Below are 24,654 nucleotides of genomic sequence, written 5' to 3'. Positions count from 1 at the left end.
AACAGTCATTCTCTACCCCATGTTTCCAAAGCTGAACTGCCAGGGAAGAAAAACCAAGCACATGTACCATTATATTAATATAAAGTTTGGAATTACTTATTTTGAAGCTTAACATGTTGTCTGAGAATGCTCTTAAGTAACTTACAGAGCTTATCACTGCTGAAATCAAACACGGTCCTGAATTAACATGCTAATTAGTTCCTAGGTTAATGCAAAATTGATAGAAGAACCCTATCTTCTATTAATAAAGAAAGTGGAGAGTGTATTTCAAGAACACATGAGGATTCTGGACGATCAATGATTTCTTTTCCAGGTCTTCAAAAACCAACTTTCAATAATCTATTCTGGAATATTTATAGAAATTGTTGAATATTATTTAGAATTACAGTTTGTCTCCTAAAAACTACCAAACTAATATATTAGCAGCCTTTGATGTTGTGAGAGCTCTCCCATCTCTGAGATTTCTCAGAGGGCTAAAAGTATGCTGTGACCACATCTCTAAGTTTTTTTTGTACTGTGGGGTATAACTGGGTCTAGAGACCCTTTTCTTCAACTATTTGTCTGTATCAATACTGTCCTTCAATTTAATGTTTTTAAAAAATCCCCTCATAGTGGTAGGCATGTCAGCTGTTGAATGTAAAAAATTCAAAGACAGTAAAATACTGCTATAAAGCACAGAGAAGCTCTTCTAATAGATACACCTGTTAATCCAATGTTAAGGAAAGATATGTGCACACTGCCCATTGTTGATAGGATCCTGCAGTTCATAATGTTTTCTCTTTATTTGAGAATAGTCATGGCCAGGTGTGGTGGCTCATGCCCGTAATCCCAGCAATTTGGGAGGCCAAGGGGGGAGCACGTCGCTTGAGTCCAGTTCAAGACCAGCCTGGGTAACACAGTGAAGCCCCATCTCTACAAAAAAACAAAAACAAAAACAAAAAAATCAGCCACACGTGGTGGCATATGCCTGTGGTCACAGCTACTCGGGAGGCTGATGTAGGAGGACAGCTTGAGCCCAGGAAGTGGAGGTTGCAGTGAGCTGATATCACTCCACTGCACTCCAGCCTGGATGACACAGTGAGACCCTGTCTCAAAACAAAACAAAACAAAAAAAACGATGGTCTATCATAGTGGCCAGTAAGCTGGTGCTCACATTTCCAGTTGAACCCTACAACCCAAATGCCTCTCTTCAGAATTAAGGCACTCATACCCCTGCTGCTGGGTATGTTGGCAGCTTACAGCTCCCAGTTTTAAGTCTATTCTGGAATCACCCTGAACTGGGTACTGCTCTCAGCAGGAGAAGGCCACCTTGCCCCTTGTGAGGTGGGGAGGGAGCAGTGGCTTACTTCCAATAACTGGTCAGTAAAGTGTGGCCACCACACCTGAATTAGGATCAACTCTGAGTGGTTAGATCAGCTTCAGGGCTCCCAGTGGAACTAGAAGAAACTTCTGTTGCAACTGCATCATGGTTCAACTTATCTCTCTGCCCAATCCTACTTCCTTTACTCCTTTGAAGGAGCTGTTCCCAAAAATACTCCCCAATGAAACTCCTGAATGCGTATGTCAGAGTCTCAGACTCTGTTTCCCAGGGAACCTGACCTATGACAAAACCCAAACCAAAAGGCCTTGGCTGAGGTTGTGCAGAAGATATTAATGTCTTAAATTCTGTGGTTTCAGTAGGCATTCGAATGGCCAGGAATGCATCAAAAGCAAGGAGTTACACAGTCCTAACCCTCTATGTACAAATGATGTAATGAAAAGGCAGCAGGTAGAAGAGACAGAAGTACAGGTTTCTAATTTGTGAAAGACTTCAGTTTCATTTCTGGTCTTTCTACTCATAAGCTGTGTGATCTCTCTGAGCTTCGATTTCTCTTCTAGGCATTTACTAAATATCATCCGAATGTGCAATCTGTGCTAGAATACACACAGCCAGGATGCTAAACATTATACAACAAGCACGTGGAAGTTAAGAATAGTTCAAGAGAGAACCCTGGACAAAAGGCTTGAACCTCCAGCAAGGATTTTTCTCTCATTTATCAGGCATTGCCTCTGGGACAATTTCTTTTTCCATTGCTTTATTTTTTTCACATAAATTGTGAAATTTATATACGAAGTATGCATATCATAAAAAAGGGTTTTAAAAAGAATAAACTTCTACCTCTCAACCATCTAGCTTAAGAAAGAACACTGCCTGAAAAACTTCCGGTTCTTTAGCTAAAGTCAAGGATGGTAACATCGGCCTTCTGAGCCCTTGGCACACAACGGGTGATCAGTAAAGAATAGCTACAATTATTAGAAATGAATGGAACTATCAGCCTAGAGATGATTATTTAACTAAACACATCTTAGACAGTTATAACTCTAAAGTCACAATTAAGAGACCCCTCTGTGAAGTCACATACTATACATCAAATGTACTGTTTTAAGTTATTTTCAGATATAGTCCATTAAAAGAAACTAAGTCTTCTTTTCCGTAAGAGGCCATGTGTTTATACCTGACTCTGTGGAGTTCAGCTCCTGATTCCTCAGGCCCTCGTGGACAGTCCTCGAGGATGGTACTCTGGGTCAAGAAAACACAGTAAAATTGTGAGATAATTCTTAAGATCAGTAAAGTGTGAGGCTTAGTTTCCTTCAAATCTAAGAAGAAAGCAAATGTGGCATGTTGCAAAATCTGTAACAGAAGGTACTCCCTTGATGAAACTTTTTTTTTTTTTTTTTTTTTTTAAAAGAACAAGGCTGGATGCGGTGGCTCACGTGTAATCCCAGCACTTTGGGAGGCCGAGGTGGGTGGGTCACGAGGTCAGGAGATTGAGACCATCCTGGCTAACACTGTGAAACCCCGTCTCTACTAAAAATACAAAAAATTAGCCGGGTGTGGTGGCGGGCACCTGTGGTCCCAGCTACTAAGGAGGCCTAAGGCAGGAGAATGGTGTGAACCCGGGAGGCGGAGCTTGCAATGAGCCGAGATCATGCCACTGCACTCCAGCCTGGGTGACAGAGCAGGACTCTGTGTCGAAAAAAAACAAAAACAAAAACAAACAAACAAAAAAAACTACAACAAAAAAGAACAATTGTTTTTAAAACTATATATAAGGCATAATGAGCCAATGGACAGTCTGTATATAGCACTGTGATATTCCATGTTCAAACTTTCTCTTCATTCACTGGGCAAAAAAATTACAAAATTTCTTGTGAGATGCTTAAACCACAAATAAACTACTCATTTTTCAACAGTCAAAGAACAGAAACTTTATATAGGGTGTGTTTTCTTCGTCCATCAGTTTTCAAATTAAAGACAAATTATGTTATTTAAAAAAAACAGAGGCTTATTCTGTATGTAGCAAGCACTGAAAAAAGGCTAATTTATCTTTTAGAATGCATCCTAACTAAGGCTTTGAATCAGTTTTGGCAACTAACTCAAGGAAAAATCCAAGGCCAGTCTTTTTTTCATTGTTACGTCACTTCTCTACTTGGGATAAATGTCTATGGCCTTTCTCTCCATTTCTGTTGTTAGTTTTATTACCCACATAGTTACAAAGGTTTAGGTAGTTATAGAATTTGCTATATACAGAATTGTTTCCTCCTACTCAAATTCACATGTTGAAGCCCTAGTGCTCAGTATAATTGTATTTGAAGATAGGGCCTTGGGGAGGTAATTAAGATTAAATGAGGTCATAAGGGTAGGCTGTAATCCAATAGCATTGATAGCCTTATAAGAAGAGAGGGGTCGGGGGGTTCCGGGGAGAGAAAGATTTTTCCACCATGCAAGGACACAGCCAGAAGACAGCCATCTGCTAGCTAGGGAGAAGGCCCTCACTAGGAACCAAATCCACCAGCACTTTGATCTTGGATTTCCCAGCCTCCAGAATGTAAGAAAATAAATTTCTGTGGTTTAAAGCAGGGGTCCCCAACCCCAGGGCCACAGACCAGTACCCGTCTATGGCCTGTTAGGAATGGGGCTGCACAGCAGGCGAGGGAGCATTACGGCCTGAGCTCGGCCTCCTGTCACATCAGCAGCAGCATTAGATTCTCACAGGAGTGTGAATCCCATTGTGAACTGTGCATGTGAGGGATCTAGGTTGCATGCCCCTTAGGATAATCTAATGCCTGATGATCTGAGGTGGAACAGTTTCATCCCGAAACCATTCCCCACCCCAGTCTGTAGAAAAACTGTCTTCCACGAAACTGGTCCCTGGTGGCAAAAATGTTGGGGACCACTGGTTTAAAGCCACCGAACCTGTGGTATTTTGTATGGCAGCCCCAGCAGATTAATAAAGAATTCAACACCCAATGTTTTAAAACACACATATACACACAGAAACATTTGTACTTTTAAGGTTTGAAGGCACTACTAATTAACTGTTTCTCAAAAGCTGTGTGTGCAGGTATGTTACAAATGAAGAATTTCTTGATGGGCACAAAGCCACTCCTTTGAATGTGTCTTTTCTTTTAGAGTTGTCTTCTACCCCAAGCTTTATTTTTTTCCACTGTGACAAATCATATCCTAATTTACAATTTTTGCTCTTCCTTAATGAATACCAGCATGGGTACTCTTATTTTCTTTCTTTTATTCAACTACCTTAAGGCTCTAAAAGCCAAAGAATACTCAATTTAGACACCATCTTGAGAATGCATTTTACCCTTTTGTATATAATGCCATTTTAGAAAATGCATATACTGCAAAGAGAAGTATACAAATGATCAAATGTTGAATTAAAAAATTATGCTTCCATCTGAGAAAATGAGGAAATACACCCTCTGAAATAGTTATTTTTCTAGATATTCTAACTTGTAAACTGTTCATATTATTACATTACTTACTGTTTTTCTGGCTGAACCACTGCAATTTTCTTCTGTTTATGTACTGTAGGAAGAAAAAAATATATAAATGCCAAGAAAAATAAGAAGACAAAGGAAAATTTGTATGTGTATTAAGGTTACATTAGCATATTTAAAACCTGGTTCTGTGTGAGTGTGTGTGTATATATGTGTGTGTGTGTATATATATACACACACACACATATAGTACTATAAATTAATGCTTATGTCTGAATATCTAGACTGAGGCACATTTTCTTGGTAGTGGTCTTTACACAAAGAGCAAAAATAATATTTTCAAGGCTCCCTGGGTCAGTAAGTGTTGCAAAAGCTCAATGAATAAAGTTGGACCCTTACCTTAGATCAGTGGTCCCCAACCTTTTTGGCACCAGGGACTGGCTTCATGGAAGACAATTTTTCCATGGACCAGAGGGTAGAGGGTCATTTCAGGATGAAACTGTTCTACCTCAGATCATTAGGCATTAGATCATGCAACCTAGATCCCTCACAGGACAGTTCACAAGAAGATTCGCACTCCTATGAGAATCTAATGCCGCCCCGATCTGACAGGAGGTGGAGCTCAGGCACTAATGCTCACTAGCCCGCCACTCACCTCCTGCTGTGTGGCCTGGTTCCTAACAGGCCATGGACATCATATATAAAACTTAACCCAAAGGGGATCAAAGATCTAAACATAAATGTAAGGGTTAAAACTATAAAACTCTTAGAGAAAAGCAAAGGAGAAAACTCTAAAACTTATTCTTAATAGTCAAAAAATGCAAACAATTCAAATGTCCATCAACTGTTAAATAGATAAAGAAAATGTGTTAGATTTATAGCATGGAATATTATTCAGCTATATAAAGGAATAAAGAACGGACACACACTATAATAAAGAACATGGATGAACTCTGAGAGCAGTACGCTAAGTGAAAGAAGCCAGTCACACAAGACCATGATCCCATTTATATGAAACGTCTAGAATAGGCAAACCTATGGAGACAGAAAGTAGATTCGTGGATGCTAGGGTGGGGGTTGATTGCTAATGAGTATAGAGTTTCTTTCTGAAATGATGAAAATGTTCTCAATCTGACTATGGTGATAGTTGGTATGTCAATTGTAACACCATAAAGCTGTTTAAAAAGGGGGAAAGTGGGTTGCCACTTTTGAGGTTAGGTTGCAGAAAGACTCTGGCTTCCATCTTCCTCAACCTCTCTTGCTCTCTTGCTTCCTCACTCTGATAGAAGCCAGTTGTCATGTTGTGGGCTGCCTTATGGAGAGGCCCACATGGCAACAAACTAAAGGAAGGCTCCAGCCAACACCTAGCAAGGAGCTCAGGCCCTCAGTCCAACAGCCCACAAGAAGACGCATTCCTGCTGCTATGGTCTGAATGTTTGTACTCTCCAAAATTCACATTGAAACTTATCCACCAATGTGCTGGTATGAGAAGATGGGGCCTTTAGAAGGTGATTAGGTCACAAGGGCAGAACCTTCATGATGCAGATTAGTACTCTTATAAAGGAGACCCACAGAGCTAGTAGTCCCTTCTACCATGTGAGGACACAACGAGAAGGTGCCAACTATGGACCAGGAAATGCGCCCTCACCAGACACTGAATCTGCCAGTGCCTGGATCTTGGGCTTCCCAGTCTCCAGAACTGTGAGAAATAAATTTCTGTTATTTATAAACTTCCCAGTGTATGGTATTTTGTTACAGCTGCTAGAATGCACTAAGACACTTGCCAATAATCATCTGCGTAAAGCTGGGAGCAGATCCTCCCCACGTTGAGCCTTGAGATGACTGGAGCCCTGGCTGACACTTTGAGCGCAGCCTGTGAGAGACTCAGATCCAGATGACCCACGTTAAGTTGCACCCAAATTCCTGACCCACAGAAACTGTAAGGTATTAAATATTTGTTACAATAAATAATTTCCTATGCAGGAACAGATAACCTGAATGTCATTGTTTTCTCTGAAATGTCCAGATTAGTTTTAATTGGCAGCAGCCACACAGATTATTTAACAATCAATCCTCTAACCCAGAAATAGACAGATACCTCGTGCTCGGCGAGGAGTGCTGAGGGGGTGGCCGTTGGTTTCACACCAGCCCAAAGGAAATATATCCATGGATTCCACACTCACGATACATTCAGGTATAGGCTTCTTAGAACCTGTTTAGATTTAAAAAGAAAAAAAACAAAAAAAAACAAAAAACTTTTTTTAGACCATTAAATAACCTTCTTCATAAACTATTTTCTAGATAATGTTCTACTCTTATAATAATGCAGACACAAGTCTCCTGACACAGAAGTCATACATTTTCATGTATGATAAACATTATGAAAAAAACTGTCCTCCGTGTAAAACTGTATCAGGACCAAAATGGGTAAAGAATATACAGGGTGACACTTAAGCTAGGGAACGGCAAATAAGAAACTGGAACTACCACTGGTATCATTCAGACGGTTAATAAATATCACAGTCATTTCAGACAAATGGAAACCAAATGGCAAAGGTGACAATTCTACTCAATGAGAACATCAGTTCTGGTACTTCAGGAATAAGCCAGAAAAGAAGAACAGTGAATCCAAATCAGGAAGTGATTTGGCAAGCTGCTGAACAAGGATTGCGTAAAAGTCTACATTCGATATTATCCTTGACATCCGCATTAAATGCCAATTCTACAAATCAGAAACAGTAGGTACCTTCTCAAAGTCTGACTATTTGGCAGAAGGATAAAAAAGCAGCTCAGGGCATATATGGTAACTGTACCACTGAGTACTCACGCAGTGCCTTGCATCCACAAATCTGTCCAATTATTGAATATTACTTTTAGCACAGTTTACCATTTCTACTCTATATACTTTTTGGTTCTATTGGGCTGCAGCAACCAAAATATTATCTCTTCAATAAGCTAGGTGTTAATGTCCATGCTCATGTAACTTGGTCACATCAAAATATATGCTATTTGACTTATGTTTTCCCTTTCCAGAAAATAGGGGACTCTGTAGTAAAGAATTTTTATTCATATTCATTTCCTAAAATTTGGAATTTGAAAGCCAAGGACAGGAAAATAAATATTTCGCTTAGAGTCTTGCATTACAAAAGTCTCTGAACAAGATCCCTATTTAAATAATCCATTAAGTTTAACAGGCAACATTACAGGAGTAAACAGGAAGCTCAAAGGAGAGTGGCCACAGGAAAGCTTCTGGAGTGCTGGCACTCACCTTCCAGCTGGAGCCACAGGTAGGAGCCTCTCACTGCAGTGATGGTAGCAACACACACTTCTTCAGGGAGAATGGGGTTCACCGCCTCGAGCTTCATGTTCTCCTTAAATTCATGTTCAGAAATTAACTAGAAAATGAATGAATCAAATCCATTTACTGGATTAACACAGTATTAACTCATGTGCTCAGCTAGAAAACCTTTTTCAAGTAGTACTTAATCCCTAGGTTTAAAGATAACATTTATTTTGCATTGTTTTGCTTTTTAATGAAGCAAAAGGAAAATGTCTGCCTTTCCTGGTGTTATAGGAAGTATACAGGAAGTACACACTTTGATGTCAGATATTCCTGCATTATTGCTACCTGTATGACCCTGCTCAAGCTGTATAACCTCTTTTTGCCTCAGTTTCTTCACCTGTCAGATGAGGTTGAGAACTCCCTTCTGGCTGTGCTATTACAAGGTATCAATGAAATAAAGTCTCTAAGGTTCTGTGTCCTGAACCAAGTGGCTATCAACACTGTTGACTCACTTCCCCTCACATAAAGCACCCTATCATACCACAAACTGCCTGGTTCATACTTGTATGTGTATCATAAGAGGCAGTCAGGATAAAGAATGTTTATCAACAGTGGGAAAGGGTCATTTAAAACAGAAAAATATCCAGCATCCATGTCAAAATGGACAACTGAACAACTGCATTTGAGTGTTCTCTCTTCTGACATCTAACTTAAAAACTAAAGTTGTTTTTGGTTTGCTTCTGTTTTGAAGACAAAAACTTAACATCTCTCTTAAGATGGACATAACAGGAAAGGAAACAACATTTTGTAAGCTAAAATTTAGAACAGGGTCTAGAAACTAAGTTAAAGGCAACTCTAAGCTGGCAGTAAAGAAAGCTAAGAACTGGAAGAACTGCCAGGTACTAGGCAACTGGAGGTAGAGGAGACATACTCAAAACAAGGAGGATTTGTTGAAAACATTTAAGAAACATTTAGGTTATGCCATTGGCTCCTCGACTCCATGCATTAGAGAAACCATTTCTTCCTCTCCCCTACAGAAGGTAAGATTTATCCTCTGAACAGGGTGAAAGAGAAGATGCCTAGGCAAGAGGACACAAGGAACTGCTGAGGGCATGTATGCCGTGACCAAAACAGCGGTTAGTCTATGGACTGCTGAGAGGCCCAGCCCTCCGCCTCTACCCACCAGGCAGGGGACTAGAAGACACTTCTTAGGGTGATATGATAAGCCCAAGAAGAAACACATAATGATATGGATTCAGGTTTCCCCAACAAATGGCCAATCAGATTCCACCCTATAGGAAAGTTCAAGGTTGACAAGCTCCATCTACCTGCTCAGAGCTTTCAATCAGCTCTTCCTTTTAGTCACCCATTCTTAAATATAGCAACAACCAAGAATTACCAGACACCTAAGAAGATGAAAGTTAGAGACCAAAAACAGACAAGCAACTTGGAAAAAGCAGTGATTATGCAAGAAGAAAAGTTCCGAAAAGGTGTGTGTGGCGGGTGGTGGTTAATTAACAGCCTCTGAGAGACAAGAGAAAGTATTGCATCCTTAGAGCAAGAATAGTATGATATTAAAAATAAAGAAGTACCTATAATCCCAGCACTTTGGGAGGCTGAGGCGGGTGGATCGCCTGAGGTCAGGAATTCGACAGAAGCCTGGCGAACATAGTGAAACCCCGTCCCTAATAAAAATACAAAAAATTAGCTGGGTGTGGTGGCGGGCGCCTATAATCCCAGCTACTAAGGAGGCTGGAGAATCTCTTGAACCCGGGAGGTGGAGGTTGCAGTGAGCTGGGATCGTGCCATTGCACTTCAGCCTGGGCAACAAGAGCAAAGCTCCATCAAAAAAAAAAAAGAAAGAAAGAACGAATGAACTATCCAGAGTTCCAGAAAATAAAAAACATGATGTCAAAAATTAAAAACTCAAAAGAAGGCCAAAAGACAAAGTTTAGGAAATCTTCCAGAAAACAAAGCAAAACGACTAAGAAACATAAAACAGGATAAAAAGATTTAAAAAGCAGAGGTTTGATCCAGAGGGCCACAACCAAATAAAAGAACTTCCAGAAAGAGAAAAGAGACAAAACGGAAGGAAGGAAATCAAAGAAGTGATTTAAAAAAAAATTCCCAACACAGAAAGGCATGAAGGTCCAGAGAGAAAGTGCCCACTGAGAACCCAGCACAGCGGATGAAAACAGGCTCGCATCAAGGTTCATCACTGTGAAAAGTGGTTCTATACCTTCCAGAAAGGGTCGGGGGAAAAGCGGGTCATCTATAAAAGAACAAAAATAAAAAGAGCTTTATAGCTTTTAACTTCTTGACAGTAACACTAGAAGTTAGAAAACAACTGAGCAATGTTTTCCGAATTCTCAAGTAAAATAACTTCCACATTGAGCCAAACTATGAAGCAAGTCAGCAGAGTGAAGACATTTTCAAATACACAGTGTCAACAAAAATTTACTTCCCTTGCACCCTGTTACAGGAAGCTACTGAGAGATGGGGATCCATCAAAACAAGGAAGCAAATCAAGAAAGAGGAGGCCATGAGATCTCTACAAAACAAGGGACTCCAAATCATACAAAAGCGGAGTGGGCAATTCCCTGGGTGACAAGGGCATTTCCATGATTAAAACTACATGGCAAGGCCAGCACGGTGGCTCACACTTGTAATCCCAGCACTACGGGAGGCCGAGGCGGGCAGATCACCTGAGGTCAGGAGTTCGAGACCAGCCTGACCAACATGGTGAAACCCAGTCTCTACTAAAAATACAAAAATTAGCCAGGCATGGTGGCGGGCACCTATAATCCCAGCTACTCAGGAGGGTGAGGCAGGAGAATCGATTGAACCCGGGAGGCGGAGGTTGCAGTGAGCTGAGATCGCACCACTACACTCCAGCCTGGGTGAAAAGAGCAAGATTCTAAGGAAAACAACAACAACAACAACAACAACAACAAAACCCACAAAAACTACATGGGAAACCTTTAAAGAGCAACCCATCCAGACAGAGAGTGGAGGTTGCTAAGAGGGATGTCTCTTTAACAAAAGTGTTAGGAATGACAGGTTTCTTGATGTGACTGCTTTTGGTAATGAGAGACTACTGGGAGGTGTGGAAAGCAGCAGCAATAGACAAAATTAAGTAAATTAAAAACAAGGCAATTATTATTGAGGATAAAAATTTTTAAAAAGAAACAATCATAAAATACTACAGTGCCAGGTGCAGTGGCTCATACCTGTAATCCCAGCACTCTGGGAGGCTGAGGTGGGCAGATCACTTGAGGTCAGGAGTTCGAGACCAGCCTGGCCAACATGGTGAAACCTCGTCTCTACTATAAAAATGAAAATTAGGCAGGTGTGCTGGTGGGCGCCTGTAATCCCAGCTACTCGGGAGGCTGAGGCAGGAGAATCTCTTGAACCCGGGAGGCGGAGGCTATAGTGAGCTGAGATCGTGCCACTGCACTCCAGCCTGGGTGACAGAGCAAGACTCTGTCTCAAAACAAAACAAAACAAAACAAAACTGCAGTGCTCAGCTGTAATATCTGAATGCATATCATAATGTAAAAACTCATTTTGTATTTAACCAAAAATTGTAACATAACTCTAAAGGAAGAAGAACTTGGTAAGACAGAGAAGAAAGGTAATAAAAAACAATTAAATGCTCATTTATCATAATTTAGAACCAACAGACTCAGCACCATAAGACAGGGTGAATTTAATTTGTTTTAATAAAGTCAAAGTTTTTAAATTAGAACCAAGTGACATGTCTAAAATAAATGACTCAAAGGTAGAAGCTTTTTATTTTGAAAATGAAGAAATACAAATAACTAGAATTACAGTGAGAAGAACAGGAAGTAGTTATTTCTGGGAAGAGAGACTGTGAAATGGGGTAGGGCAGGGACTGCTATTTTATCTTCTAAGCCTTTTACTGCTACATGGCTCTTTAAACCACATGCATGTATTACTACATGCATAGAATAATGGATACAAGAATTTAAATAAGCTTAATCATTTTTCTCCACTTAATATTTCAACAGTTTTTCCTATTATTGAATCATGAAAAATAATCATAAAATTTCAAATTCACATGATTTCAGCTAAGAAAAAATAAAACCAATAAACTTATAAAACTAACTTAATTAGCAAACTAACTGATTCACTTCTGCAGTAAATGTATTTTCCTTTAGACCATGTGATTACAATCACCACTGTGCTCATCTGGATGGAGTGAGATGATTATCTTCAGAGTAATAACATGGAAAGCAAGGGAAGCACAGCAGTCCCCCCAGCCCTGCATAGTGGCCATGAGGCCGTGGGGGTCCTCACCGGAGGGAAGCACCTCTGGGGAGCAGCTTCAGCACCACACTGTTTGAGGTAGTCAGCCCAGTCAAAGTCCTGGCTTGGGTAGCCTAGGTGGGGACAAATGAACAATGAGTGACACTATCACACTGCACACGCTTGCCTGGCTTCACCACTCACCAAGGGTCCACTCACAACTTCCAGTGCTGCTAGTCTGACAACTTTGATAATTTTAGAGGGGTGAAAAGCATTCTATAAATCTAGAGCACAGTTAATTTTATAAAATAGAGCAACTCTGGTCAAACTGTAATAAGACAATGAGACTCTTTGGACAAATTCGTAAACTTTCAAATTTCAAACTAGGCATTTATTTTGAGCACTATTTTATATGATTAGTTGCTGGCAATTTACCAAAATAATTTAAGACAGTTATGACTGCATTTGATTTGTATATATAAATCCACTCTTATTGTTAATGCTAAAGGGACTCAGGCTCTTAAGGAAAAGAGACAGCAAATAGTATTAGTTAATCTGCAAAGACAAAGACTTTTTTTCTTTGTTAAAGCTATTTCCTGAAATGTGTCTCAGATATCACTGATATAAATCCTCTTGTCATTTTCAGATTCATATATTACAGAATATCAATGCTTTTATAATCTAAATCATGTATTTATTTCAGAAAAATCAAGCTTAGCACCCCACTTAAGTCTACTAAGGTTCTTGATGGAAGCATCTCCAAGCTGCTGCTGACTCAGCACCATCTACATGCAAAGAGCTGAGCGAGGCCCAACTGCCTACTGTGTCTGAGTTGCTCTCAGCCTCCAGAGAGCTTAATGTCTCACAGGCAAAAAAATAGGCTACTCAAGTCTATGCCCTCTGACAGCCCAACAGTCCCTGCCTACCTAAGACTGGCACCATGTTCTCCCTTTGCCCTGACCTCAATGCCTGACAGTACATTTTCTGCCATTTTCAGTTATGTAATCTACTACCTTCCTTCTATTTACAAAGACACAGTTGATTTGTCTATAACAACACTGAAAGCTTCAGTATTTTTAACAATTGTTTCTTCTTTTTCACACAGAGGTGGCAAGCAGAATAAAGAACTTGGGATATCTAGAGCGTGCCTGCAAAGCAAGAACTTCCTTCTATGGCTGTTCTACACCACACCCTCCAACCAGGCATTCATCTGCTGTGTTCACTGATGGAGGAGAATCTAGGAAGTTCTGTTAATGTTTCCCCCTATTTTCCCCTTGAAGGGACTGGGTTGTACTCATTGAGCTTGTCACTCTCCCCAGGGATAAGCTCAATGCCTGGCTTATAGCAAACATTACATGAACGTTTGTTGAATGAATAAAAGCTGAATGGAAGACAAAGGTTCTGAGTTTATGACCCTTGTTAACAAGAAAGAGTACTTCCAGCCCAGTGTTCCAGCAGTCACCATTTAGAAAAGTGATGCTATGCTTTACTGAAAACCTACTAATAAATATACAGACTGCCAATCAAATAATCTGATTTGCTAATATTAAAAAATCAGATAAACATCTGACATGTTCTAGATTCTCTAAGTTTAAGAATATTAAAAATTTCAGTCAAGCTCAACTAACCCATTAATTAAGGGCCTTGATTAAAGGATCAAAGACTATATTTTGCAAAGTTGCAAATATCAGGAAAATGAGCTTTTATTTTCCTACCTACTGCCTGAGTTCTACTCTTCACCATAAACTTCTCTCTAGAAAGTCCCCTCCATGACAAGGCTCAGACACCTAAAGATAATCAGTAATCTACCTTCTAACTCTGGCTCTATGGCCTCTTCTCACAAGCCAGCCCCCAATGCTCACTGTGCATTCAAGCCCACCCCTCTGCCACCCCTAACAGACATAAAAGGGACTAAGGAGCCAGCACAGAACCCAGGTTGGAACCTGGCTTTCCAGGGGGTTATGAGGGCATAGATATCAAAGTCAGAGGATAGAAAACACTCTCTTTAACAGTTTTTTAGCTCAATTTGTAACTTTCAAATATGTAAGTATATGGAATCTAGATCTTTCCTTATACTTTTCTCAGACCCCAAAAACATTAGGAACAGGCTAGGGCAAGAGGAGAGGGACAAAAGATTTAAGCAATGCCATCTCACATGTCTCATTTCAAGGAGAAACTCTCAAGTGACAATTCAGAAGAGAGCGAATGTGCACCTGGAGGGGGGCTGATGTGTAGGCCATTCTTCAGACTCCACTGCACAGGGAAGATGCCAGGACTGTCGGCGTGGCACACAAAGGATCGCCGTGCGTGGTTCTCAGGACGCAAGTCATCCATTTCCACCAGAAAGTACTTCTCATCAAAAACCTATACATGCAATTAATAGATGAAATAGACAAATGCACACATATATATGTGCTTTTTCCTTGGCACAGCCAAACATATTACAAAAGTTCATAGTCATGTGGGTATTAATAATACTAAACATTAAATGTTAGCTTTGTGTTATATAATACATATTACTGTTTTAATTAAATGCTTTTCATGCATCAATTCAGTTTTAATCTTCTTAACAATAGAATGAGGTAAGTACCATTTTATATATATATATATAGTTTGTTTGTTTTTTGTTTTTTTTGGAGACAGTGTCTTGCTCTGTTACCCAGGCTGGAGTGCAATGGCATGAATGTGGCTCACCGAAGCACTGCAGTATTGACTTCCTGGGCTCAGTTGATCCTCCCACTTCAGTCCCTTGAGTAGCTGGGACAACAGGCATGCACCACCACGCCCAGCTAATTTTTTAAATTTTTGTAGAGACTTGGTCTTGCTATATTGCCCAGGCTTGTCTCAAACTCCTGGGCTCAAGCGATCCTGCTGCCTCAGCCTCCCAAAGCTCATGCTGGGATTACATGCATGAGCCACCACATCTGGCCCAAGTACCTTTATCAACTCCATTTCACAGATAAGGAGAATGAGTTCAAACAGAGGTTAAATAACTTGCCCTGGGTTACAAAACGAAGAAGACGCAAAACCTGGATCCAAAGCCATGTAGTTTGGCTCCAAACAAAATTTAGTCTAAGCTTAGTGAGAAACTTAGTTTAAGCTTATGCTACTATGTATCAGTTTTTCAAATCCTAGCCCAGTTTCAAATGCCAAATAACGAACTTTATTTATTTATTTATTTAGAGATGGAGTTTCGCTCTTGTTGTCCAGGTTGGAGGGCAATGGCACAATCTTGGCTCAACGCAACCTCCACCTCCCGGGTTCAAGCGATTCTCCCGCCTCAGCCTCCCGAGCAGCTGGGATTACAGGCATGTGCCACCACGTCCAGCTAATTTTGTATTTTTAGTAGAGACGGGGTTTCTCCATGTTGGTCAGGCTGGTCTTGAACTCCTGACCTCAGGTGATCTGCCTGCCCCGGCGTCCCAAAGTGCTGGGATGACAGGCGTGAGCCACCACGCCCGGCCAAAGAGATAACTTTATGAACTTCCTCTGGCTTCCCACTAGTCCTTCCTTAGACTCCAGGTAGGGCCTTCTGGCCCCACCTGCAAGCTCAGAATCCCTCCTTGCTTTGAGAATAATCTTCTTCCAAGACAGGGAAAACTTAAATCTCAATAGGTCAGATGATTTAGCACCCAAGCAACTATTCCTCTAGTAACATTCAACTTTGGCTTCTATTTTCAGTAAATGTCCTTCTGCTCTAGTTGGAAACTGAAATTCTCTCGCCAATGCTTCAGTTGTAGTGACTGAGCAGGGCCTTGATAACCTTACTTCTTAGTTTTGTCAGTATTCCAAAAGATTAAATCTGAATCTGGAATACATAGCTGGAGCCAGTCCACTGCCAGAACTTTTAACACTAACTGCCTGATCCCCATTCATCTCCCCATTCCAACGAGCTCTGCATCTGGTTAGACGTTGATGAGACTGCCTGCCTCCAACTTTACAGATACCTTGGCCTCCTAAAGGAGTTAAATCTCCTTTACTTATATACAGCTAGGCCTGCCCCAAAGAATGCGTCCCCTACTAGTCTAGTGCCCAGGCCCAAGGCTGCTTTGGCTACAGCTACCAAGCTCTGAAGGAGGAATGGGCCACAGCAAACTGGACAAATACAAAACGTGCACAGAAGTAATTCTAGCAGTATGGCTTAGAAGGAAAAATGGGTTGGATCAATAGAACTTAAAGATCAAAACACTACCCATTTCCTAAACCAGTCACCTTGACAGGGATTCTTACCAAGAGAGTTATCCCCATTTTACCTTAACAACTGTAGCAGGAGAGATCCCAAAAGGAGACCAGGGGTCTACAGCTTCCAATTTCATGTTTACAGAGAATGTATGAATGCCAATAACTTGTTTGTCCTGAAATGCAGACACCAAAAGTGGATGAAAACATAGTATCTGTATCAATCTTATACTCACATGTAGCTGTGATTAACAGAAATGTCCAGCTCTGGTAAATCCTATAGTTTTCTTCTTTTTTTAAATGTGCAAAACTAGCCAATATAATTTTCTACCCTGGAAAAAACTATCCAGGAAAAAACAAAAACATAGAAAGTGCTTCTACTCTCTACATTCAAAGACAAGGAATATCTGGAGAAAAAAACAAATTTATTTTATCAGTTAGGGCTATGTAGTTAAGGGTAGAAAAGAAAAGATTCAAACTACTTTAGGAGAACTTGGGGAGATCTAGACAACTGTTAGAAGAAAACAAGGATGATCATCAGTCCAGGCTTAACACACCCTCCTCCTTCAGAGACCACAGCATTCTTACCGACTGCAGGGGCTACTTTACACTTTCACCTCCGCACTGCTTTACTCTACTGTAAGGAGAGCAATACCGATCTATCACATGTTTTGTTTTTACCTTAAATAAGTAAGATGGTAATGGCTCTTCCTCTTCCTTTTTCACTTTGGCCAAAATCTCTTGCCACTCAGCTTCATTTTTTAGATGTCTGATGGCTTTAATAAAACATGACAACATGCTTTAGATGATGAGAAACTTATACTTTTTACCTGTCCTGAAAGCATTCACATACACAAAAACAAGTCACTTTCCACTGGAACTAGAAAAGGGTTCAAGCCCACTTATATCCCTCTACACTCAAAGAAGTTGCACCTTAACTTCAGTACTTTGCTCTATGCAGAGCCTGGACAGCTTGGCTTTATGAAAATACCTACAGTAAGATCATAATGATTGTTGTAATCCATACAATTGTAATACAACATCCAAATTGGGGCACAATAAATGCAAATTGATTTAAACAGTAACTCTAGAAATACCAATATTATTGGTATTTCTTTTAATCAATAATTTGCTGTGACCCAATTTTCTATATGCCTAGCTAAATGCTCCCTAGATCATTTTTTCTTTATTTTATCTTGGTCAAGGGTTAGTATGGGTTGGCACAGTAGTCTATGAGGTATATCAATATGTGTGGTAAATTATAAAAGCAATAAAAAGAAAAGAAAAATAGGCACTTGGCCAGGTACGGTGTCTCACGCCTGTAATCCCAGCATTACAGGAGGCTGAGGTGGGCAGATCACTTGAGGTCAAGAGTTCGAGACCAGACTGGCCAACATGGTGAAACCCCATCTCTACTAAAAATACAAAAATTAGCCGGGTGTGGTGGCATGTGCCTGTAATCCTAGCTACTGGGTAGGCTGAGGCACAAGAATCGCTTGAACCCGAGAGGCAGAGGTTGCAGTGAGCCGAGATCATGACACTGCACTCCAGCCTGGGTAACAGAGCAAGACTCTATCTCAAAAAACAAAACAAAACAAAACAAAACGAAAACCAAAAGCAGAACAACAACAACAAAAAAGAAAAATAGGCACTTAATTTAACAACTCCATATAAACTGTTTTGTAATGCTCTACTATGAGAACTAACACAGGTTTTCATAATATGCAGAATATATTTTTTCAGCCTCATAGATATCAATAACATAGCATGTTAATGTCACAGAACAAAAATGTCCTACTACTCTTCACCTGAAGGGGGCTGAAGCTCATATCCCTGTTGAGCAGCCCAACCAACGTGATGAAGAAATGGATCCAAGTAATACAACCAATGTTCATAACTGTCAGAACTTTCAAGTCCTTCATAACGTAGCTTCAGCCTTCCTCCAATGTTTTCTACTACAGTAACAATCCAAGTGCTTAAAGAGTCCTGGAAAGCTTGACATTCTAGTCTGGATCCTGGAGCAATGAGATCTAAAGGATTCCTCCCATTACGGAGCTGTAGGATTAAAAAGTAAAACAATCCAGTAAGAGAAATTAACATAATATTTTTGAAAAGCCAACTTCTAAATGATCTCAAACCAGCCTTTGTATTTTTTACCCATTCAAAAGCCAGTGACACTAAATTGTCTATCATCATACAAGCCTCTTACAGTATTATTTCTAGGAGATATGAAAATGTTTATCTTAAAATCTATCTATAATGCAGTAAAATTACTCTAACACATCTCTATCTCTAGGACTATGTTATGTAGTTTCATTTAGTAAGAATTTTTAAAATGTCATCATTCCTCTTCTATTATAAAACAAATATGGGCCAGGCATGGTGGCTCACACCTGTAATCCCAGCACTTTGCGAAGCTGAGGTGGGCAGATCACTTGAGGTCAGGAGTTCGAGACCAGCCTGGCCAACATGGTGAAACCGCGTCTCTACTAAAAATACAAAAATTAGCCGGGCATGGTGGTAGGCACCTGTAGTCCCAGCTACTTGGGAGGCTGAGGCAGGAAAATCACTTGAACCCAGGAGGCGGAGGTTATGGTGAGCCAAGATCATGCCACTGCACTCTAGCCTAGGCAACAGAGCAAGATTCTGTCTTTATAAAAAATTAAAAAATAAAAAAAAGCAAATATCAAAATACCATCATCATCATTAAAGAAAAAAACCAAACAAAAGTCAAAGTCACCTGTAATCCCACCTCAAAGAAAGAACCACAGGAAACACTTTGGCATACACTCTTTTTCTCCATACAAGTCAATATCCACCTCTGCCAGTCTGTCTGTTCCTATTTTTTGAAAAATGGAAACACTGTATACTGTTTCTTAATTTGTTCTTCACTTAGTACATCATAGGTATCTTTCTACGATAGCACATGTAACTCTTCCTCACGTTTTATAGTATTTTATGATATTTTACATTGTAAATGGGCAATAATTTATCCAGTTACCTACAGATAGTATTTCAGTTGTTTCTGGTTTTTTATTGATGTCACAACAATGTTCAAATGAACAGAGTAAAAGCTTTTGATTACAGTGATAGAAAGGAAAAGTTTAACTCTCACTATCTAGAAGTATATTAAAAACTACAATAAAGAAAAGAAATTCATTATCAAGTTATCACTTAACCATTTCTAATACACAACCTTACACTTTTTTCCTAGTAAAAACTGCTCTGTGACACTTACATATTCAGATATGCAAAGGGACATATGAACAAGTGGAGGAAAAGATTCAGAGCTAAAAGTCAGCATGGCAGAGTCATGGTCAATAAAGAGTAGAATAGTTTATCAATTCATCCATTCATTAAAATGTTACTAAGTTTTTAGTACGTATAAGGCCCTGGCTAAGCACACATAAATGAGTCAGAGTATAAAAAATAAAAACCAGTTTGAAATAGAGTATTCACCAATCAAAATTTAAAAGGGAATGTGAATGGATCATAGAAGTAAATGTAACCATAAAACTCTTAGAAAATACAGGAGTAAATCTTCTTGACCTTGGGTTAAGCAAAGCCTTCTTAGATATGATGTCAAAAGCACAAGCAACAAAAGAAAAAAAGATAATCATAATCTGGATTACATCAAAATAAAAAATGTTTACGCTGCAAACAATAAAAAGACAAACCATAGAATGGGAAAACATATTTTCAATATTTTGAAACACATCTATATTTTGAATGCATAATAATACATTCAACTCAATAATAAAAAGACAACCCAATTTAAAAATGGGCAAAGAAATATCTCCAAAAAGGATACAGAAATGGCCCATAAGCACAAAAAAAATACTCAACATCAACAGCCATTACAGAAATGTAAATCAAAATGAGATGCCACTTCATACCCACTTAGTCAGCTATAATAAAAAAGATAACAAGTGTTGGCAAGGATGTAGAGGGATGGGAACCTTCACACATTGCATTTCACCTATGCCACAAAGAATTTTACCAGTATGACAGAAAGTGACAAGATATAACTTAGAAATGTCATAACCAATAAATCCATTTCACAAAATCAAGAGATTTATATTCACTAACAAGCTTAAAGGCCACACTAATTTAAAACGACTGCTGAAAAGCAGGTGGAAGGCAGAAGTACAATAGGTCCAATGTCTTCCGGGCGGGAAAAAAAAAAAAAAAAAAGGGTGGGTTGGGGGGGTCTCCAAGTCACCTGGTGTGGGAGTTACAAATGTCCACCCTGAAGCAGAATCGACCCCTGCTCAGTTTCAGAGTGAAAGCCCTCAGAAGGTCCTATTTTCCAACTGTATAAAAGAATCTGGGAAATTAGATTTTTTATGTGTTAGCAACAAATCCAGAAAATATTTACGCACTAAGCACGCCACCAGTTTGCAACCTTTGAGGGTAGGTTTAAACTTCCCAATACCTATGCCTATGTCTCTAATAATAATGTTTATTTGCTTCAGAGTGGTAAATAAGCAACCGATTTTAAGATTCTTTGAAAGATCAGATAGGTTTTCCACGCTGATGTGGCATGTAGTAATACTCACGCCCTCTAGCAGCGGAACAGGAGGACTACATGCTCCTATCAGGGTCTGCCGCAGAAACTCATCCCAGTCAGATACTTTATCTCTGATGCCTAGATGAGGGAATAAATGATTGATTACCCAAAATGCCAGCCAACAGAATGCACAGAAACCGAACCAGTGGAGATGGTTTAGAGGTATTTCTCATTTTAAGATCTAAGAGTCCAACATACTGCTTCTTTGAGAGCTTGAAAAGATAAAACAAAATAAAATAAAAATGCTTCTCTAGATGGAGCTACTTTCTGGTTAGTTTATTAAGAGCTGTATACAAAACAAAGAGAATAGTCCCAACTACCCGTTCCTATAATTTTATCCAGAAGGTACCTTACTTTATTTTTTATGATGGAAACTTTCAAACATACAAAAAGAAAAATGATCTAATGAATCCTAAGTGCCCTGGCGTCAACAACTGTCACCGCATGGCCAATCTGTTTCATCTAAACCAGGATTTACAAGCTACAACTCGAGGGCTTAATCCAGCCTGCTGTTTTTGTTAATAAAGTTTTACTGGAACATGGCCATACCCATTTGTTTACATATTGTCTGTGGCTGCTTTCACGCTACAAAGGTAGGGTTTTAGCAGCTTTGACAGAGATTGTATGACTAGTAAAGCCTAAAATATTTACTATCTTGCCCTTTACAGATAATTTGCCAATGCCTGGCTTATACCCTCACACTCCACCCATGCCCAACCAAGGATCAGTTAGAAGACAATTCCAGATAGCATATAATTTCATCCATATATATATTTTAGTACATATTTCTAAAAGAAAATATTTTCTTACAAAACCACAATAACATCATCACACCTTTAAAAAATTAACAATAATTCCTTAATATCAAATATCCAGTCTATGTTCAACCTTCCCCAATTGTCTCATAAACAGTTTTGTCAATTTGTTTGATTACATCAGGACCCAACTGAGATGCACTCATTGCAAATGTCTCCTTGATTTCTTTTCATCAGTAGGCTTCTTCTCCTTCCTCCCCTCTCTTGCCCCTACTCTCTCTTTTTTTATTCCACATTTGTTGAGACCTGGCCTTTGTCCTCTATGGAGTTTTTTAGAGTCTGATTTCATTGGTTGCGTCCCTGTGGTGACCAGTTGTTCTACTGTTCCCTGTATTTGCCATAAATCAGTATTTAGAGCTAGAAGCTTGATCAAATTCAGGTTAGACTTTGCGGGGTGGTGAGGGTGAAAGAATATTTCACAAGTGGAATAAGTTATACCCTTCCATCAAGAGCATGAAGAGGCACATATGGTCTGGCTGTCTCTCCCTTTGTGACATTAGCAGCTTTTAATGGTTACTTCATAGATGCACTGATTCATTAGGGGCTCAATGGTGATATTCTAATCGTATTATTCCTTCTTCATTTACTAACCAAAGAACTTCTATAAAGAAAAATTTCTCTTCATCAACTATTTGATTACGCTGAGGTAGAGTTCATAGAAAGAAGGCTTTCTTTGAACATATACTTGATTGTCTCTACTCTTTCTCTATATTTACCACCCTTTAAAATAAACAGTGGATTGGCAGGCATCTTCCAAGAGCGGCTAATGAGGGTTTTGTTTCAAAATTTCACTATGAAGTCATACATTAAAACAAATACATTTCAAGCCATTATGGCTGTTGTCCTTACTGACACTCTATCTTCAACCAGAGGCAGTCTCTTCAGGTTGGCTCCTGAGACCTTTTGGCATGACACTAGTAAAAAGCCACTGATACCTTTTTTTGGTTCTTGGTATGACAAGATGTTCCAGGATCATCTAGGAAACTGCCTGACCTAGTGCAGGACTCAGCTACTTCTGCAAGAAGCCCCAGTTTATTTCCATGGAAATGGTATTTAGAGACCTGGGCGTGCTCATCGTCACTGGGTTAGTGTTTCTCGGCCTTTTCAGTGTCTGGAGTTAATGCATTTCTTCTTCTTCTTACATCACAATACTTCCAATACAAATTCAGAAAGATAGTGCTTTCATTTAACTCATCCATCTAAGTTCTATTTCCTATCATGCTGAAAATCCTAGTTCTCAATTATATATTTCATTCTTTTTTTTTTTTTTTGAGACAGAGTCTTGCTCTGTCCCAGGTTCATGCCATTCTCCTGCCTCAGCCTCCCGAGTAGCTGGGACTACAGGCGCCCGCCATCATGCTCGGCTAATTGTTTGTATTTTTAGCAGAGACGGGGTTTCACCATGTTAGCCAGGATGGTCTCGATCTCCTGACCTTGTGATCCACCTGCCTTAGCCTCCCAAAGTGCTGGGATTCCAGGCGTGAGCCACCACTCCCGGCCACATATTTCATTCTTTATTTGCTTTTGCCTACCATATACAAACAACTATTTCAAAGTAACAACATCAAGTCTACCACCAATAATAGGATTACTAAAAATAGGTTAAGATTTTTTCTTTGCATTTTTTTTTTGTTATTGTTGTCCTTAGAGTATATATCCCTAACTGGGGATGTACTTTCATATTTTACTGTATTTTTAAGTCACTGAAATAGTTCCTCTGTGTGGTTATCCCACAAGCTCCATATACAGTTAGGTTTCCTTGATTTTGCTTTTGATTTTTAGGAATTGCTTTCTAAACATTTAATTTTGCTTTCTAGTTGCATAAAATATTTACAAGCTTCAAAAGTCAAATCTACAAAATAAAATAAGGTACATTCATAAAATTTAGCTTCTATTCCTATCTCCTTCATTCTATTCCCTTCTTTCCCCATAGGTAACTGTTTTCTAAATGATTCATTTTTTTTTTTTTTTTTTTTTTTGAGACGGAGTCTTGCTCTGTTGCCCAGGCTGGAGTGCAGTGGCACGATATCGGCTCACTGCAACCTCCGCCTCCCGGGTCCAAGTGGTTCTTCTACCTCAGCCTCCCGAGTAGCTGGGACTACAGGCACACACCACTACGGTCGGCTAATTTTTGTATTTTTAGTAGAGATGGGGTTTCACCATGTTGGCCAGGATGGTCTTGATCTCCTAACCTTGTGATCCACCCACCTCAGCCTCCCAAAGTGCTGGGATTATAGGAGTGAGCCACCGTGCCTGGCCAACGATTTATTATTTTGAAAAAAATAAGTTCACATACACACATTCGTATCATCATATCCTTGAGCTCTCCTCCTCCTCAAGTCTGTACACATTTTTCTTTTTTTCATACAATAACATATCCTGAGCCCACTCCTTGGTTGTATGTACCAACCTTTTTATTGCTGTCTATAGCTACTTTTCTTACAAAGTTTCCTTTGTCAGCTATCAAGACTGACAGCTGGTTTCTTTTCTACTGGCAGTTGTCTGTACATCTTTGTCCTTTTATTTTTACTCTTTCATAGTCTCTCTGCTTAGGTATGTCTCCTATACAGAGGACAAGAGTGGATTTTGCTTTATGAGGCAATTTGAATTTATTTGTTTACTTCTAATAAAAGAGTACATCCAGTAACACTTATTGATATTATTAATATGCATGGCCTAAATTTCGTATTGTTAAATGTTATATACTTCACGTATATGTAGTTTTTTTTACTATGTGATCTATCCTGTTTACACATATAGTT

General features: G+C 39.5%; 1 protein-coding gene across 8 annotated transcripts in view; it reads right to left on the bottom strand.

Annotated features, from left to right (window-relative positions):
• SFMBT1 (Scm like with four mbt domains 1) overlaps nt 1-24,654 on the bottom strand; it is a 146,697-nt gene that overhangs the window by 10,060 nt on the left and 111,983 nt on the right. For all 8 annotated transcript variants that reach the window (XM_054483878.2, XM_054483882.2, XM_063661065.1 and 5 more), the window contains 10 exons: nt 21,067-21,155; nt 18,316-18,562; nt 17,189-17,283; nt 16,582-16,683; nt 14,542-14,692; nt 12,380-12,462; nt 8,045-8,171; nt 6,875-6,988; nt 4,822-4,864; nt 2,496-2,560 (listed from right to left, as the gene is read on the bottom strand). In XM_054483878.2, coding sequence (XP_054339853.1) covers nt 2,496-2,560; nt 4,822-4,864; nt 6,875-6,988; nt 8,045-8,171; nt 12,380-12,462; nt 14,542-14,692; nt 16,582-16,683; nt 17,189-17,283; nt 18,316-18,562; nt 21,067-21,155 — 1,116 coding nt within the window. The remainder of the gene's footprint in view (nt 1-2,495; nt 2,561-4,821; nt 4,865-6,874; nt 6,989-8,044; nt 8,172-12,379; nt 12,463-14,541; nt 14,693-16,581; nt 16,684-17,188; nt 17,284-18,315; nt 18,563-21,066; nt 21,156-24,654) is intronic.

The sequence above is a fragment of the Pongo pygmaeus genome, chromosome 2 (genome assembly GCF_028885625.2).
Source record: "Pongo pygmaeus isolate AG05252 chromosome 2, NHGRI_mPonPyg2-v2.0_pri, whole genome shotgun sequence".
NCBI lineage: Eukaryota > Metazoa > Chordata > Mammalia > Primates > Hominidae > Pongo > Pongo pygmaeus.
The sequence above is the reverse complement of the archived record's forward strand: the minus strand, read 5'-3'. Positions and strand labels throughout refer to the sequence as shown.